Source organism: Sinocyclocheilus anshuiensis, unplaced genomic scaffold (genome assembly GCF_001515605.1).
Source record: "Sinocyclocheilus anshuiensis isolate Anshui unplaced genomic scaffold, SAMN03320099.WGS_v1.1 scaffold1746, whole genome shotgun sequence".
Taxonomy (NCBI): Eukaryota; Metazoa; Chordata; class Actinopteri; order Cypriniformes; family Cyprinidae; genus Sinocyclocheilus; species Sinocyclocheilus anshuiensis.
In genome coordinates, this window is record NW_015545562.1 from 1,496,641 (window position 1) to 1,516,793 (window position 20,153).

Below are 20,153 nucleotides of genomic sequence, written 5' to 3' on the forward strand. Positions count from 1 at the left end.
TTGTTGTCAGTGCAGGCTTGTTTAGCTTAATATTGACCGTTATTAAAAGTGACTAGTGTAGCATAAAAAAGCACTAATAATGGAGTCATATGAATGCATTTATTAATGCGATAATATCATTATAGTCCAGTATTTACTTTGCAATCATTATGTAGCACTTGGAAGCACCTTGAAGGCATATGGCAGGAAAAAAAATAATTCTATATCACATTGCAGCTGCCTGCTCCAAATCACCAGAATATCCATCCATAACTAATTTTATTGCATGCACAGAAGCATTCTTCAGCACATGCCATTAAAAACGCAATGTGGCGTAGCACAGTTGTTATGAATGAGCATTTACTGCTCTGGTGTTGCTCAACTGAATGGATCATGTATATAAAGTTCATATATTTAAAACTCCCATGGTGCAGCGTCCCGTGAGTTCTGTTTCCGACAGTGTTAAAATATGACACATTGAGTGAGATCCATATTTTATCATTATTTAGTGGATTAGTATCAGCTGTGCAACAGCCCCATGCATGTGCATTTCATTCCCATCTGCACATTTATGTGGTAGTTCATGGCCTGTGTGATTTTTATACGCAGTGTTCAATGTATTCAGTTCACACAAGCTGTCATTTAGACTCGGTCGTGAATGTCTGGGCAGAAAGAGAAGCAAAACAACTTCACACATTTATAGCAACAGTTATTGTCTCCATATACACCAGTGGTTTCCTTGTAAAAATCCACATTTTCTTTGCATGTTGCAATTCTGCAGGTTTCAAATGTTATTCTAGTCTGTAATTATAAATCATCTTATGCAATTTTAGAAATATCATTCTCCAAAATAAGTTTCAAATGTAGACTTATATGTTTGGAGGTGTGAATAGGCTAAAGAATATCTCATGTGTTTAGTATGTAAGCGACGACTGAATTAGATTGATCTGACATTAAGGGGAATATGATGAAAGACTTGCCTCTGTAACCTCAAGAAAAAAAGGAAAAAAAACTTTTTAGCAGAGTGCAGCCACATGTTCACTCTCTCTCCTGCTTCTGTTTTTGTCCTTTATTCTGAGCTCCAGACTCTTGGTTGGGGTATTGTACTCCTACGTGGCAAACACACACACACACACACACACGCTTATACATGAACTCTCACACTCACGTAGGCCACTCTATGTAGAGAGAAAGGAAAAAATGGAAGTGATGCCTTTATGCATTTCATACATCTTATGTAACTGGGCTCAAGGATGAGGATTTTTTCCCTGCTTGTAGGATCATATATACGTACACATTTTAATGTATGTGTGTGTGTATGTATGTATGTATATAATATGTATAAAAATGTGTATATATACATGTGTGTTTATACACATATATGTATCATTACGTTGAATCATTATGATACACTACACACAAACACACACACACACACACACACACACACACACAAATATATTGTGTATGTTTCTGTATAGATGTTTATGTATGTGTAGAATATGTATGTATATTGTTTTTATGTAATATTTAGAAACTATATATATATATATATATAGTGATGTAAGGAATGTCGTTGAACTGTTTTGTAGAAATATTTATTCAGTGGATTGTATCCCTTGGTTAAAAGCCAACAGGTTTCATGGGAGAAACTGTTATCTTCAAAAAACACAATCACTTGATGCGAATAAGTTAATTTTTAAGATTAAAAATAGGTCAGAGTCTGTTTATCTTTCCTGTCTTTTTTTTTTTTTCTGTGCTAATGTCATGAGTGTGCAGTGGTAAAATGTGAAGGCCCATTGAAACTGTCACAGCCCATAGAGAGCTGTTGAGTGTGTGTGTGTGTGTATTTGTGGAGGGTTAGCACAGCTGTGGTTTAACTAGGGCTGCTTGTGGTTTGGCCTCAGAGGAGATTTTGGGTTTGAGGGGGTTTAGGAGGAATTGCAGTGCAACAGTAAAACTGGCAGGTGGGGCAGGTGTCTTTGAGTGTGTGTGTGTGTGTGTGTGTGTGTTTATGTATGGCTGCTTGTGAGTTATTGTGGCGTGGGATGTTTGAAACAGCTGAATGCTGATGACGCTGTAGCAGATTGTATGTAATGCTTTGTTATAGCAGTTTAAGATTAATGATCTTTGGCAAGACAGTCTGTGCAGCATCGAGCAGATTTCAGTTCCCTGCCCCAGAAGACTGTAGGCTGAGACTCTCTACGCTTTTCCTTTACACACTATTAGTAAAAAATACATTACCTGACTGATTAATTGACCGGTATTTGTTAATTGCTCACCAAGACTGTGCTAATTTGATAAAATACAGTAAAACATTAATATTGTGAAAAATTATTACAATTAAAAATAATATTTCTATGTCAATATATTTAAAAATGTGATTTATTAATGTGATGGCAAAGCTGAATTTTCTAATATGCTGTTTGGGTGTGCTGGCTAATGTTTTTTATGAAAACCGTGGTGCATTTTTCAGGATGAATAGACATTCAATTTTTTGATGAATAGAAAGTTCAAAAGAACAGCATTTATTTGAAATGGTAATCTTTTGTAACATTAAACATGCCTTTGATGTCAGTTTCAATCAAATTAATGCACTATTGCTAACTGAAAGTATTAGTTTCATTTTAAAAAATGCATTGGCCATGTGTCTTCAGAAAATGTATGTTATGTAAGTAAGTTATGTTATAGTAAATGTAGTAAATTATGTTATTAACTTTGACCGCTCTTCTCTCTAGATATTAGATAATCATAGTCTGCCTTGATTAAACTAGCAGTTACGTAGTAATAGGGAAGGACTATGATCTGAGCAACTCCGTAATTCTGGGTTACCGCAGCATCAGATCATTACCCCCATCGTCAGACTGTTAACCCAATAAAAGTTATGTATCACCTACTTACCGCTAATAGATAGTTACATACCAGCCAAGACATAAAAAGGATGGGCTACTTTTATGGTTCTTTAATAGTACTTTTTGGTCACTGTGAACTGTCATTGTATGGAAAGGATATGTGAGAAGATTCTGTAAAAATTCTGTATTTGTGTTCCATGGAAAAATAACAACGTACGGGTTTGGAACAACGTGAGGGTGAGTTAAAAATGACACAATTTTCATTCCTGGGAAAATTGTTCTTTTAATTATAGTTTTGGTTGTGAATGGCATCTAGAAACTAGGATATTGCTCCAGAATGCAGATTTAGACTATTTGATCTAGGTGAAGTTTAAAAAATTCTTGTGAGTTGGACACAACAGGCAAATTTATTTAACATTTGTATCTAAAGCACTTTTCTAAACACATAGAAATGAATAGTAAAATCTTTTTTTTTCTTTTTCTCACAACACTCGGCATTATGAGTAACTCACTTTAGCACATCTTTCCTAAACTGGATTCCTTAGGGTGAAATAAACTGTGATGTATTTCTGAAGGCAATGCCAAACAAAGTAGCTTTCAAGCTCAGTTTCAACAGTCATTTTAGTAGAATACTGCTATATCGGCTTTGTGAATTTGGGTAATAACCATGAGCTAACAAATAAATTCACCAAGAATGTGTCAGACACTTGGTTAAATTGGTTGGTTAAAAGATGGTTATACATGTTTTGAGCCTACTTGGCTTTGCTATTAAGGTTCCTTAAGTTGTGCGCATCACTCATATTTGTAATTTATCAAGTGGCTGCCATTAGTCTGAGTGTTGGGTGATTGACATTTGGTTTGAATATACTAAGGTTTTGGTTAAAGGACATTCCCTCAGTCATATATGGGACTGAAATGTCATACATTGTTTCTACACAAATCCTCAGTAATGCTGAATTTTGGTGATCTGTGCCAGCATCCACCAATCCCTCCCCTCCCACCCGATTCGATCACCATGGTGATGGCACCCCACGCTCTTGTAACCAAACATGTTATTCATTCCCAGGCCCTGGCCATGGCCGTGGCCCGATTCCCGGTTTTAGGAGTGTTTTCTCATGAGATGGGAGCACAAACAGGCACATGGAGATCCAAGTGGTTTAATCACCAGGACTATTAGGCCACAGTCTTAAAATGGTCTGGCTGTGAGAACAGTCAACCCCACCCCACTAGTGGTCTCAGTTTTTCTTTAGTCTATTGCAGTAAAGTTCTTTTGTGCACCTTCGTCTTTCTACTTTCTTTAGGGTGGGGTCTGTTCCCAGACATGTCTGCTGCAAGCATCTGACCCCTGAGTTTTGTCAGGTCTGGGTGGTGGTTTGATTATATGCAGACCCTGCTTATGTAAGCTTAATTAACTTTAATTGGGTAAGAGTTTTAATCCTGTTCCAGAACATTGTTAATGTGGGGCACACATAAATTCATCACTTGTTTGAAATTTTTTTTTTTTGTAAAAAAAACAGGCTCATTGTTATGTCTGTGCCTATAAAATGTAGTTGTTTTTGAAACTTTTGACTAACACCAGTGCATGAGCGATATCCAATTACAACTGCTATATACTTGAATGAAGAAAGTTCAAATCCTTCAACCTAAAGCTTATTTAGGTAACACTTCCATTGACCACTAAAATATATACAGTACTGTTCAAAAATTTGGGGTTGGTAAAAAGAAGTCTCCTATGCTTAACAATAACACAGTAAGAGTGATATTGGAAAATATTGAAATGTCGAAAACAGTTGTGCTGCTTTAATATTTTTTGTGGAAACAATGACACTTTTTTTCAGGATTCTTTGAGTAATAGAAAGTTTAACAGAACAGCATTTATTTGAAATATAAATCTTGTAACGCTTTAGATTAGGGAACACATTTGCTATTAACTAAGAGTTTTCCCTCAAACTCCTAATGTGCTGCTTATTAACAGTTAGTAAGATAGTTGTTAAGTTTAGGTACGGGGTCGGGTTAAGGGATCTAGAATATGGTCATGTAGAATAAGGCATTAATATGTGCCTAATAAGTACTAATAAACAGCCAATATGCTAGTAATATGCATGCTAATAACCTACTAGATAATAGTGAGAATTTGTCCTTAAAAAAAAGTGTTACCCAAATGTCTTTACTGAAAATTTGATCAATTATTTTTGTCCTTGCTGAGTAACAGTAAAAAAAAAAAATTTAAAAAAATTTTTTTTAACAGTAGTGTATCATGAAGCTAAGTTTATGGTGGTATCATGGATTTTTATCATTATTTACTTATCTTTTTATTTCCGTCATTATTTTTGCTAATACTTTTTCTTTTAATTTTTCCACTTATAATTCCAGCCTGTAATGAGCAACAGAAACATTCTTATGGCTTTGAATGGAAAATAGGACATAAGGTCTGTATCTCTTTTCACATTCCTCTATACTGGACAGTATGCCAGATGGTCCTGTCTGCTATTATCTTTAGGTGGAGTATGTGTGGATAGGGGCCACGGGCACATATGGATGTCCAGCCATGCTCCATTTGTCTTGACAAACGGTAGAGCTAGTGAAAAAATCGGACTAGCCTCAATCACTTTTTTAATTTGCTTGCACTATAAACAACCTTTAGTATGACTCAACCATGTTGCCAAACAGTCGTCGTGACAGTTTTCCTGCAGGAATCGGTTAGTCTGTGTCTGGTACAAGTGCCTGAAACAAAGATCTCATTTGTGTGGTGGAAGTGAAGTTCAACAGCAAACTACCTTGCCTGTGTGTCACATCTCATAAGCAAAGACTAGTGTAATTACTAGTTTTGACCTAATTGTTTTTCTTCTAGTCAAGTGCGTCTCGGAGACAGCAGCGCATGATAAAGAACAGAGAGTCTGCTTCTCTCTCCCGGAAGAAGAAAAAGGAGTATTTGTTGACACTGGAGGCCCATCTGAAGGCGGCGCTGTCAGAGAACAAGAAGCTGAAGAATGAAAATGGCACATTGAAAAGACAAGTGGATGGCCTGATGAGTGAGGTTGGAGTCCATCTACCTTGATCTCTTTGCAGGCTTTAATTTTAAGAAAGATCTTAGATTATTAGCAGACCCACTTAAAGTCAACATGAAATGAAAATTTACCGTATCTAAATGCATGTTATTGACCATATTGTGAACGGTTATCCATTCATGTTACATTTTCTAATATTTCTAATAATTTCTAATAATGTGTTGACCTCATCATTTCAAATCAAAATGTCTTAACTTGTACTTCTGGTAAAATGACATGTTAACCTTCACTATTATTACTTTTCTCTTAAGAACTCTGTGCTGAAAGCAACTGCGCCAAAACGGAGAGCTGTGTGTCTTATGGCGGTCATGGTCTTCTTGGTCTTTAACTTTGGTCCAATGAGGTAAATAATTTATTCATTCCATTTCTGTATTTTCATTTGTCATGGATTGTCAAATGATTGCACATTAGATTGGTAAATGAATGTTCATACTAAATAATTTGTATAGGAAAGTACTTGGTAGCACAAGGAAAACTTGGTCCCATTGGAAGATTCATTTTCTAAAGCCTGACTACAACCCATATGCATCTGTTCTGAAGGAACCAGAAGGAATGTGTCATATAAAGGTTTATTTAATATCCTGACTTGTTTCCTTTTGTTTGTCCCACCCAGTCTGCTTGGAGGAGACAGAGGGTCTACATTTCCTACTGCCCCTGCGTTCAGTGGCAGACACCTGCTGGGCTTTTCCCCAGAGTCGGAGAGAAACTTGGAGTCAGACAGGCCTCAGACTGATCCCTCTAACCCTGTGAACAGGTAATGCTATTCTGTAGTTTTCTACATTTGCACAAACACCTAGTCATGCTTAATGCTCTGTGTTTGGCTGGAAACACCCAAGACCCTTACCTTTCAAATCTAGTAGAGTCCATTCAAGTTTTGGAAAACACGTCAGCACAGGTGCTGAGTGACTCTGTCCAAATGCCTGTGTAAGAGAACAAGGGCTCTTGTTCTGCCCCACAGTCGAGTTTACATACTATGACTGGATAGCTAGTTAAGTTTGTTATTTTATCTACCCAGGGCAATGTTTTGAAAGGCAATACTGGTTTCTCATGTCCAAAAAATTGCTTCAACAACATAAAACTCATAAGAGTTCAGAAAACCCACATGAAAAGATGGATATTTGAAGACATACTTTTAAAACCTGTAACTGTGTTTTCTCAAAGACATTCATCAAGCATCTTGTCAAATTTAAGTTACTTCACTCCCAGGGGCCATGTTTCAAACCTCCCGGGGCCTGGGCTAGACAAGATCACCAGCGTTGCTAAGATTGTGAGAATTTTTTTGGGCTAAAACAAGTGGTGTTCCACAAGGCTCAATTTTAGGTCCATTTTTATTTCCTTGCCTTGTTCTTTACTCTCTGGTGTTTCCATTACGGCTGTGTTTTTTCCACTAACATCCGTTCCTACGCTCAACTAAAGTTTTTTTTTCCAGCTTAAACTGTGTAATTGGTTTTTTGAAATGCATCCTAGGGTTGAATTGTTTGAAATGGTTAGTTTTTTTAGCTATCTGGGGAGCAAAGCAGGAAATGGAATTATGTAATTCAGCAGTGGAGAACGAATAAAAGCCTATAGATTGAGATCCAGATGTTGGTTTTCCAAAGGGAGTTCTTAAACACCTGCAAGAGTTTTAAAATCTCTTGTGAAATCTCTTGCTCCCGTGTCCCAGTCTGAGTTTGGATCTGTGCAGAGACTGTAATTCTAATAGCCCAGGATTTGTCCTATGTAAAGTATTTTTATTGTTGAGCATTGAATATATTAAGAACAGTTTAGCCTGGTGTTTTAATTTATTGCCGCCTTAAGCCCACAAAATAATCCAGACATCCCTTCTTCTGTGGGATGAGCTTCTCTGTGTCAGCAAAGATTGTGAGACATAGATCCAGCTTCCCAGAGCTTCAGTGTCACTCATCCCCAGCCAGAAGTGCTTGATGTCATTTCAGAGGCCACATGTTTCCTATTGCATTGAACTGTAAATGACTACATCATGGAGATTTGGTATTTTGTCATCCATGAGGTCTTGGCTTTATTTTAAGCACAGGATCACTGTACCTGCGCTAGGCATGAACTTGGCACAAGTTGTTGGCATTGTTGATTTTAAAGATCTTGTCTTTTCCCGTAGACAAGATAAGAAGGAACTATCTTGGCTTGCACACTTGCACATGGTATTCTTAAGCCAACAGTGTACCAAGAGATGATTAAATCAAGAGCCTTATAAAATTCCTTGTGTTGTCATGGAATTAAAACGTCCTTATAAAGATTCTGAACCCCCATTTTCCATTCTTTCCTTTGCTTCTTACACTTTACTGTCTTTAATGTTGTTTTTATTCTCTCTCTTCCTCATAGGTTAGAGGATGTGGTATCAGAGCAGAAGGCACTGATGGTGGTGAAGGATCCTCTGTATTTCAGAACTCCACCACCCTGCCAGCCACCTGTCAACAGGACCAAGTGCATGAAGTCAGTACTGAGCATGTTTTACATCAGTTGATATTCAAATGCTGTTTTAATATATATTTAACAGTGTTAGTACTATCTGGCAGTTCTGTGACAAGCCAGATCTTCTCAGATTTAGATCCACATTTAGGTCCACATTTGCTATATCTGATTACCCAGTCTGATCTGATCTGAACCGAGCCGAAAAGGAATTATTACAATAGCCCTGAACAACAACTCTGGTGCATAAACATCTGAGCTCTGTTGTGATGACAGTAAAAGATAATTGTAGCAGTCTTTGAATCATCCAACATCCGTTAGATCGGCTTTTTGTAAAACAGTTCTGCTCCTTGATTATGATTTGCTGAGTCATGTTTTAAGCTGTTGTAAAATACTCTATAAACACACACCTGAGACCTCATTAACCAGTATCATGCACAAATGATTTGAACTATTTTGTTGTTAAAATTTATACATTTTTTGTTGCTTTCTGATTATATGTGGTAACCATAGAACAGCTAAGGAAGTGTAAACCACAGCTTCTTTGAGCTTATTGCTTTAATAGGCACCAAACAGTATTTTTTTATTCTTCTCTGTTCTCTCTGTTCATTTATTATGTAGTTTGGTTGCAATTTCAAATCCAGTGTCCAGCCATTAATTAAAAATTCATAAGACCACAAAGATACATTCTTGTTGACCATACCTTTTTTATACTAAACTACACGGTTTTGGATGACATCATTCTTCTTATTACCACATGACATCTTATGAAATCTGAAATGATGTTTCTGCTCTTCATAACTATAGGATAGCGCATGAGCTGAGGGGCTGGGTACATCGTCACGAGGTTGAGCGGACCAAAACTCGCCGCATGAGCAACACTCAGCACAGAGGCAGAACCATCCTGGTATGACCTAACAACTTCTAGATTCTCCTCATTTAAAGCTGAATTGTTTATCATTCTTTATTTTTTGTTTTCTTTCTGATATTGTGGATAATCCGTCCTAAAAACAAGAGAAACCAAAGGGTCTTGACATTGTCCAGTGCAGTGACTGAAGAGCCTTGTTTCTTTCGCTTTCAACTTCAGCATGACATCTTTTTCGGTGTGGCTCAAGTGCAGACACTGGGTTGCATACCTCCAACCCAGATACAGGCAGCTGAGAACCACCAGGACATAACGCTGTTTATTTTCTTTAAATAGATCTTCAAAATGTTTACATTAGGGATGAGACCCCTCTCTTTGCATCCTCTCCTTTCACACTGCTCATCTCTTTCACTCCTTTTTAACCCACTCTAAGTGTAATCCAGTAGTCTTGGGAAAGTAAACAGCCCCCTGCCCCAGTTTGCGGAGTCAATCTGTCTTTTCTCTGACTTTTTTTTTTACAGTCATTTCCAAACTGAGTCTAATTCTCTTCAAAACCACTGTCAGTAGCTTTACTTGATTTGAATGTGTGTATAAACCCTCCCGGTTCTGTTTAAGCTTTAAAAGCCCTATGTAGAATTCAGCAGTCAACAGTTTCCACAATTCATGCAATAAATTAATGTTAATAATATTACACTACCTTTCAAAAATCTGAGGTCAGATTTTGAAGTCTGTTATGCTCACCAAGTCTGCATTTAGAAATACAGTAAAAACAATAATAATACAATTTAAAAACTTTTTACATTTATTTCTGTAATGGCAAAGCTGAATTTTCAGCAGCTCTGTCTCTAGTCTTCAGTGTCACATGATGTTTCAGAAATCATTGCGATATGATTTGGTGCTCAAGAAACATTAATTATTATTATTATTATTATTATCAATGATGAAAACAAATGTGCTGCTTATAATTTTTGTGGAAACCATGATACATTTTTTTCAGGATTTTTGGATTAATAGAAAGTTCAAAATCTTTATTATATTATATTATATTATATTATATTATATTATATAACACTGTAATGACATTATAACGGTATTTACTGTCCCTTTTGTTCAAAGTAATGTGGTCATGCTAAAATATATGTATTAATTTTGACCCCAGACTTTTGACTGGTAGTGTATACCATTAAAAAGTGTCTCAGTCTGACTATTCAATACACAGAGGGCCCATAAATGTATTAACACTCGAATCACAATGGTGGGAAAAGATGAATGGGTTCAGTTTATTTGCTGTGAGCCTTGTGCACAGAAGACAGAATGTGCTGAATGTCATGACAACGGTACAATGTAGTTATCTACTTCTGTTTGTCCAGTTGTCCAGGTTCAGTCAAAGTGATAGCTTACACTCCTATGAAAGGAGTCAAAGGAGACAAGGTGCTGTAAAGGATGTCAAAGAGTCACAAAGAATTGTCTTGAAATGTGTACACAAATGTATTTTATTTCCTAGCCATACAACATATTGACTGCTGAAATTTTATAAGTTATACCAACAGCCACAAATCTGAGACAATATAAGAGCAGAGTTTAGCCGCATGGGTGAGATTGGAGTAGCTTAGTGGTTTAAGATCATTGGGCTGGAAACCGAGGTTCAAACCCTAAAAGGGGTGATTCGTAATCTATCACCATTGAGCACTTAAGCAAGATGCTTAACCGCACTGTTACTCCAGAGAGCCTTAAATTATCATGACTGCTTTCTGTGGTGTAACATCGCATAAATGTTTAAGAAATTTCGCCAGCTTGGGTTGCAGATTCTCTCAAAACGGTATTAATAATTTTACTAAACTAGTTCCAGAAACCTTTCTTTTAGCCCCATTCTGGCTTAATGTGAAGCTGTACGATTTATGCAGGCAGAATTAATCAGGATGTACTTGTTTGCGTTAGTTCCTTATCATTTGTTTTTATCAGATAACTAATTGTTAAAGTAGTTGGATAGACAGCTTGTTATGATTTAGAGAAACATAATGTGCAGCAAGTTGATTGTTTGAAAGGCTGCTCTGTGTTTGAAGTCTCTACCTTATGTTGGGAAACTGACTTGACAGACACAAGCATACACACATATCCATTGATAGCCATTTTCCACTGATAGGTTCCCATCGCCCAATCTGGAATCCTTCCATGCATTTCCACCACATTAAAGACCTTCTGTTCTGGAAAAATCTCCGGCCCAGAAGACCTGGTGGTCTTAAACAGGAAATTCTACCTCCAGAGAAATAATGTCCTCACCATAAACAACAAAAACAACTCAAAGAAAACAAAACTAGATTGCTTCCACTATTATACTCTGGTACCGCCACATTGTTTGCTTTCCGTCACCAGGATTGAGCCACTATGTAAATACTGTCGTCATGCAGGGTGCTGAGATGTTGGATGATTGAAGATGGATGAGTGTGTTGACAGATGGCTGTTTCCCAAATACTGTACGCTGTCCACACAGAGCACAGAACTAAACGCACTCTGAGAGAGATGCTGTTTATCAGCATAACACACAATGACAGGAGCTCAAGTGCAGAGATATAAAAGCAAAAATGAGCTCATGCATATTTCCATGTGTCTTACTGTGCGTGCTTTATGAAATAGGTAAAAGGAAGTGACATTTTTATTTTCTTTGTTGAACAGAAAGCAGCAGATAAACGGGCTGAGGTACCACAGATCATGACACAGATCCAGTACACGGATTCCTCTGAAAAGTAAGTTGTGTGAAGAATTTCCTGCAACATCATCCGGGCCAAACAGTGTATTATTTAGTCCCTGAGAGTCAGTCATTGGTTCTTGAGTCTGCAGTGTTGTATTAGTGCTGTATAGCCTTTTTCATTGGGTAGTTTCTCATGTGTGAAAATATTTCTGTCCTTTATTTATAATGTAAACTTTGTTGTAAATAAATGTTGTAATGTTCACTAACATGCATTCTGAGAAATGGTCTGAGCACAATTTGAATTTATGTATTACAAGACAACACAGTGAAGTTTGAAGCCCCATACATGATCTGCCAAAGTATGTGATCAATTTGGCTGAAATCTGAAGAGTGGAGCTACAGAATTCTGTCCCAACGTTCTTTTTTCTTTTTTTAATGTCATTTTTCAAAGCTGTTGTCAAGTCCGGTGGTAATGCTTGAGGGGTATTTCAAACTATGCCACACACAATTAGATTTCTCATCTTTTTGTGTATCAGTACATGCTATTCCCCCCCAATTTTTATTTTTTTAATTCATAATCTTTGTAATGCCCCTGAAATAACTTTTCTAACAGTGTAATGTTCAGGTTCGTGTTAACCAATAGCCAAATTGCTATTGAAGCATTGTTTCAGGCTATTGGTGTACATCTTGCCGTCTTTAATAACATATTTTGCCAGTAGTTAACACAATTACAAGATTTTCTCGAGGGTGAAATTGATAGCAGTCAGATAGCCACCCTGCAAGTGGATGCTGGTGTGTCTTAAGAGGAGAGACCTCCACAAAAGACTGCAAACTGCAGTTTGAAACGCCCACTTTTCACAGTCCTATCAATTCCAGATGTATAAAATCAAGTCACTTGGAAATGTCACATTACAGTACAATGAATTATGAATGCAATTTCTGTTGACTTAAAATCTATCCTGGTTTATTGCACCAAAAAAAAAAAAAAATACACAGTTTTTACACCTTACAGACATATCCTCCTACATGTCTTTTTGTTTGTTTTCGTTTGTTTTATCTTTTTATTTAATTTTTTTTGGGTGGGCCACTTGCTGTCCCTCAGGGTAAATCATATTTCTGGCTGCTGTAGTTTGGCTGACCTCAGCAATGCATTGGGCCAGAAATCAACATGGCTGTCATTCCATTGCTTCACACTGACAACAGGGGAAAGGCCACATTCACACAGGAAAGAAGGTTTTATCAAGAGATTCATGAGAATTGTAATTAGACTTTTCGCTTGCTCTGGGTTACATGGTATTTTATTACAATAGGTATGCAAAGTAAATTCGATACAGCTTTTTGAAATGAACTTAAGCGGCATGTATAAAATTCCTTATTCAGTACAAGTTTTTACCTGCAGCAATAACATTAGAACAAGCACAGGCAGTTGTTATCAGTGGCAAAATGTAAATCAGAGTTTGAAGTGTTTGTATCCTGTATTCAGGACTCCCAGCAGCGAGCTGCAGGTGTATTACGCCCCTCACCGCACCTACAATGACTTCTTTGATGAACTCAACAGAAGAGGGGACACATTCTACGTGATCTCTTTCCGCCGGGTAAGTTGACCTCCCTATCTCTCTGTTCATCTGTCTTACCTGCTTTCTATCGGGCTGTGGCCACACATGGATGTGGTTAATTGGTTTCAGAGGCCAAACAGCATCATAAAGGGACACTTGAGACTCTTCCACCTTAATGGCATCTTCTAGCATGTGTTAGATCTTGGGAGGTCTTTATAAACGTCAGTTTTTTCAGTTTGTAAACGATCGTTCTTGTTTGAAATAAAGCACACTGTGTGGTTCTTGTAATGCCACCTCACTAGTATTTGGCATGTCTCTGTGATATTCAAATGAATATATGCAAGCTAATAAGCTGATCTGTGGAGATTTTTTCACCTGTATAGAGTATAATACAAAAATAATTGTATTATAAAATGTATTACACCAATTACGCTGTCCATAGGTTTGGGGGCAATAATAAATTAATACTTTTATTTGACAAAGATGCATGAAATTGATCTAAAGAGACAGACGTATAATGTTGCAAAATAAATGCTGTTCTTTTGAACTTTATTTTCATCAAACCTTAAATGCATCATGGTTTCCACAAAAATATTAAGCAGCACAGTTGTTTTCTACATTGATAATAATAAGATTTTTTTTAACAATTACTCCGTGGGTTTGCCAAAGTTTGTGAGATTCATGGCAGAGAATTATCAAAATCGTTTCAAGAGATTTGTTTGGATCAACTAAATAAGACTTTTTGTTTGTTATTATTCATGGGCACATGTGCGTCTTTTTTTTGCTGTGACCACTTTGCTGGTAACATTATTTATTATTAGTGTTTTCAATGTCAGATTCACCAACCCCTAAACATCACATACAAAAAGTGAGCTGTGATTTGGCTATTTTAGTGCACATTTATAGTTTGTTTTATCTTTAAAACACTTTATTTTAGTCACTTTGTTTGCTGCTAGTTTTCATCTTTGTAATAGGCGAAAAGACTAAGAGTTATTCAGATGACTCAGGCCTAATTTTTCGTGCACATGTACATGATCTCAAGGTGAGTGTCATTCATTTGGAGTCAGACTGTATTTGTAGTAATCTGGTCTTTTTTTTTCTGTTTGTCTAATTGCACATCATCTTTCATCAGTTCCTTTCTTATTCTTTGTATGTTTAATGTTTATTTCCATACTCTCAGTACCTGCTTTTGATTATTCACTTGGAAGATGCAAATAATGTTGGCTGACATATTTGAAAAAGAATCTTAGATCTCTTTTGTTACAAAGGGAACGGCGGACAGGCGAATCCGCATTCAGACGAACCACAGTAGCCCAAAGCAAAAAAGCTAAATTAGCGTAATGAAATATTTCACCGGTTTGCATGGGATGTGACAGTAAATGGTTATCACTCTCTCTTTTCATCCTGATGATTTTTTGTAATGGCAAACAGGTCTCCACTTCTCTTTTTTTTGTGAAACTAAAACAAAGAAATGACTCATGTCAATGACTCATAATCAGAAAATAAATATGTTTTTGTAGGACTGTTTTGCCAACTGCTTTTCCCCCCATTTTTTTCCCAACTAAACTTGATTTAAAGACTCAAAAATCAAAGTTGTCTTTGTTTTTAGTGTTCATTAATCTCAACCAAACAAAATGAGCCCCATCTTAGATGAGTTGAGCCAGATGATGTTTGATTGGTTTAGTCATATTCAGACACTGCCCTGTTTTTTATGTTTGGATAAGTTTCTTAGGTTTATTCAGTCTTTTGGGAAGTCAGACTTTCACAACATTGACTCAGCTCCTCCAGAAACCTCCTCAGATGTTGACCTTCCTTTAAAGGGGTTATATGATGCGATTTCAAGTTTTCCTTTCTCTTTGGAGTGTTACAAGCTGATTGTGCATAGATAAGATCCCCGAAGTTGCAAAGACTAAAGTCTCAAAACCAAAGAGATATTCTTTATCAAAGTTAAGACTCTGCCACGCCCCCCTAAAACAGCTCGTTCTAACACGCCCCCACATATCTACCTCACTATGTGGAAATATTTGCATAATGCTGCCCAAATGTGCACGCAAAGAAAGAAGGCGTGGTTTCAGTAATCGCAGTTAGTGTTGAAGCAGCCATGTCAGGGAGACGCTGTGTGTTTCTAGGCGAAAGCAAAAGCACTTTATTTGGCCTTCCGAAAGTAGATGCCTTCCACAAATGAAGGCCTTAAAAAGGTCTTAAATCAGAGCAGAATTCTTAAAGTCATAGTAATGCTAAAAAAGTTGCATAAAAACTGCAAAAAGTATTATGTTCCCTAGTATTAATTCATTATGTAACTGAATTAAGTTTTTACCCCATTCTTAGTCCTATCTGTTCTTGTTTTAATCAAAATTCATTTAGATCAATTCTCAGAAATTTTTCTTCTCAAGACATCATGATTAATCGCACACTTATGAAATGTAAAAAAAAAAAGTGATGTCATTCTGTTCTTGATGTAGTTCAAGTACAAATATCTGGGAACAACTCAAATAAGCAACTCTTCAGACAGTTGTACTGGAAAACAAGACAAAATGCTAAAGAACAACATCACTTTTTTTGTAGTGTTATCAGAAGGTACAGTAAAAAAAATGTATTTATTCATTCATTCTACTGGTCGGGAGCAGGTATTAAACCTTAAGCTAAAAAGTAATTTAGATCTGTTGTAAGTAACAAAGTTTTGCTAATACAACTCATTGTGTGCTCCCTTGACATTTACATTTAAAGAATATGTTAATGTATTGTTGCCTTAAATTTATTCCTTTAGGTTTTTTTTTTCTTGGTCTCGAAAGGGTCTCAAAAATCTTAAATTTGCCTTTATAAAACCTGTTGAACCTGAAAACTGTTAAAAAGGCAATTTTAATCAATGGGGAGCTCAAGAATTGGAATCAATTAAAGAATGGAAATAATAAGGATTTGGAATGACATGAAGACAAATAATTAATTACAGAATTTTTCACTTTTGGGTAAACTATTTGAGTCCCATTGTGAATTCAACTTCCGGCACATCTTTAGTACAGTGACAAACAGATGGTATTAAGCACAAACACATTTACTGAAGTCTACATGACAAAAGACGTCACAAATCCATCACCCGTTTCCCATCCATTGCACAGACATGAGTGTTATTATAATCTCCAGCTCATGGGCTTTCCTTTCCATATGGTTTCTGTCTTCAACGGGTGTGACTGGAGATGGAGAATGTCTCCAATTGGTACAACTGAGTTGGACTAACATAGACAAAATTCTGACCTGATTATAGAAGTGTTAAATGACTCTAGGTCTTCAAATGTCAGTTTGCTTGCACTGAAAGAAACTGTCTGCTTTCTTCAGCAAATGTTAATTTTAAATGCATCAGAACATGAAAATGAAATGTGGGAACATGAAAAAAATGTATAATGGTTTTTAAGCAAAAATATAAAACGGGACAACTGCTTTGACCATTAATATTAAGAAAGGTTCTTGAGCACCAAATCAGAATATTAGAATGATTTCTGAAAAATAATGCAACATTGAAGACTGGAGTAATGGTTTTTTTTTTGTAATACTTATTTCAAATTGTAACAATATTTCAAAATATTAAATTTTTACTGTATTTTTGATCAAAAGCATTGATAAATTACGTTAAATTAAGTTTTTGTATATATATATATATATATATTAGTGTCTCACTCTCACTGTCCAACACAATTTTACTTTTTTTAGCAACCAAATTGATGCTTCAGACTTCTTAAACAGTGACTAGAGCAATTTAACAATGTCCTCAGCATCAGCAATGTAATAAACATTCCTCGTGCATGTCAGCCACAGCCATATCACCCTGCAGCCCAAGACTGGTTGCCCACTGAAGCTAAGCAGGGTTGAGCCTTCATGTGTTTTTGTGGTTGGCTGATGGCTGTTCCTCTTTTGCTTACAGGATCACCTCCTTCTTCCCGCCACCAACCACAACAAAGGCAGCCGCCCTAAGATGTCTGTGGTCCTGCCAGCTATGAATTACAATGGTAAGAGAAAAGAATTGTGAATAATCTTATTTCCTAATGAACTGTCATCTAATGCTAATAATAATCATTATTCCTTAAATTTATATTAAATCTAGGCCTATATTGTGTTGTTTTTGGCCTTGTATTAATCCAGATCCTTTGCTGTAAGTGGCATTATTGCATATTCTATTTATGTTTTATGAAATTAGAATTTAATCAAAAAAGAGACACATCTGTACATGACTAGTACATGCAGTGTGTCTAGGCAGTTATTAACTGTTTTTTTTTAATAAACTGTATCACTGTTTTTAGCATGTCACGCAATAAGCACTGCTTTTTAAGTTGCCTTGTCAAGTTAACAGTAGTTAAACTTGGAAAAAAAACATGTCTTTTGACTGGCAACATAGATCTCGGTTTACATTTCAACACTCATCCTACATTCAAAACCACCATAGCCCAGACTTGCCCTGGTCTTAGACCATTGCAGTGTATGACTGTGAGCTAATGAGATCACAGTCAGATCCTTGTACTTAAAACCAGAATGGTGTCTCCACTCACAGCAGGCCTGCAGCCTCTGATTACAAAACTGCTGGGTGAGAATGTTCCACTCAGAGGCTTGACAGGGGACCAGTACAAAAGAGCTCCCAGAGTTAATGACATATTAATGAGCCCTGCAGGAGATCGGATTGAGTTCTAGCATCTGATAGATTTATGTAGTTTGTGCGTTAATTTATTCATTATGTCATAATATCTGTAATTAATTTGTATTTATATAATATTAAATTATAGAAAGTATAATATTAATATGAAATAATAAATATGATGTATGTGATATTGTATATTGTGTAATATTGTGTGTGTATATATGAGCAATGTCACACGAGTAGCCGTGCGATATGGCTGTATATCGGCATGGCTGTGATAGAAATGATCTTTATTAACAAACTGCATATTTGAACTGTAAACAAGTACATTCTTTCCAAATTCCAAGTTCACACTGCACGATTTTAGCCCGATTTTTCACTCGCCGACAGGTTTTGTGAAATCGCACGCGATAGACGCGATCTGAGGGAATCGCCGACACGTCGCCGTATTTGGCATGCTAAATATTTGGAGCTGTCAGCGATTCACAATCACGCTGTGTGCAATGATTTCTGACAGAAAACTACATCGGTGATGACCCACAGCCAATGAGAGACCAAGATACAGGGCAGAGGGAAGTTCGGGGAGGTGTTATAGACCAGAATTTCAGCTTTTTAATAGATATAGGAACAATTATATCATACAGAAACAAGCACAAACATTTGCTTGACCAGCCACAACATCAGCATAACACCCAATCCCTGTTGCCTGCATCTCCCTCCTGCATAATCTGTTTTTCTTTTTCTCCTTGTAGCTGGAAATCAGCTCACAGACAATTTGCAGGCTATATATATATATTTTTTAATAATTCCAGTCTCGCTCGAGAACTCCGGTCTGACACACGCGGGTTCTCGCGTTATTTCCTTATCACTTCTCGCGTGTGTTTTGTTGTGAAACGTAGTTTGTGGACCAGACAGAGCTGTCGGCGATTCTTCCTATTGTGAAGTCATGCAGTGTGAAACCCCCTGTCACCGATCCATCGTGCAATGTGAACACAGCAGCAACTGAATGCTACCCCAGATAGTCACGCAGTGTGAAAACAACGGCGATCCGACAAGTTTGAAAATCATGCAGTGTGAACTCGGCATAAGAAAAACTCTTAAAACTGCATTCCTTGACACAAAAAAACAGTATTATTTATAAAAGTATAGTGGATTTGGGCATCCACCATGACACTCGCTATGAGAAATACCGCAAGCGGAGTGATACAAACAGTGAAACGTGAAACGGTTGGAGTTCTGTTATCACTAGAATATCACACTCCTCTCAGCCAATCAGATTCGAGGGTCAGAATATATATAATTTTTTACATATGTAATTTGGTTAAGACAAGGGATTCTCGTATGCTCTTATGAAAGTCAAAGAGAGAACGGTTTTGAAATTTTATGGGTGTCTAATCATTTCTGTAAACGTTCCATTCCTTTTATTATTACATTTCTTTCCTTTCATTTCTTGGATGTGGTCAGAGTATCAGATAAGATTACTCCATACTGAACTCAGGAAGGGAAATGTGATATACTGACCTTGCAGTGTAAACAGGCTTTTGGGAAAGATTTTTTTGAAAGAGAATATTGAGAGAAGTATAATTAATATAGTCATTCCTACTATGATTTTGGTAGTGCCAAATGCCCCTAACTTTTAGTAGTTATGTCAGTTGCTTATTTGAGTCTCTATTCTAGTGTATGCAATCATGATACTAATCGCAGACACAAGGTCAGATTGCAAACCTTGTTTTAATACAGTTTGAAATCTTTCCAACCAGTCACCAGGTGTGTGAACTGTTCCGGTTATAGAGCCACAGCCGATGTAACTCTGAGAAAGAGAAGTATTGGGAAGCAGGGGTTAAAAAATTATCTCCAAAAATGAGGGCATGTGCTTCATGTTATTTAATGACAAGAATAAACATTCTAGTTGCTATGTGCGTGAGCTTGTGTTAGAATGCGATGTCTGGGAAGAGCTTGATCTTGTAATTGACGCACATAGTCTGCAATTAGTTGTGCAGTTTGCACACCACCTCGACGGAAAACAAGAAACCTGACATATTTTAAAGATCATAGACTTAAATTGTTTATGTAACCCAAATCTAAGTATTCCCTCT

At 36.7% G+C, this 20,153-nt stretch overlaps 1 protein-coding gene across 1 annotated transcript in view; it reads left to right on the forward strand.

Annotated features, from left to right (window-relative positions):
- Window positions 1–20,153, forward strand: part of atf6 (activating transcription factor 6) — a 42,174-nt gene that overhangs the window by 16,640 nt on the left and 5,381 nt on the right. Inside the window, exons 8-15 of the mRNA XM_016499402.1 lie at window positions 5,683–5,868; window positions 6,151–6,242; window positions 6,513–6,653; window positions 8,237–8,347; window positions 9,131–9,230; window positions 11,862–11,932; window positions 13,361–13,472; window positions 17,350–17,434. Coding sequence (XP_016354888.1) covers window positions 5,683–5,868; window positions 6,151–6,242; window positions 6,513–6,653; window positions 8,237–8,347; window positions 9,131–9,230; window positions 11,862–11,932; window positions 13,361–13,472; window positions 17,350–17,434 — 898 coding nt within the window. The remainder of the gene's footprint in view (window positions 1–5,682; window positions 5,869–6,150; window positions 6,243–6,512; window positions 6,654–8,236; window positions 8,348–9,130; window positions 9,231–11,861; window positions 11,933–13,360; window positions 13,473–17,349; window positions 17,435–20,153) is intronic.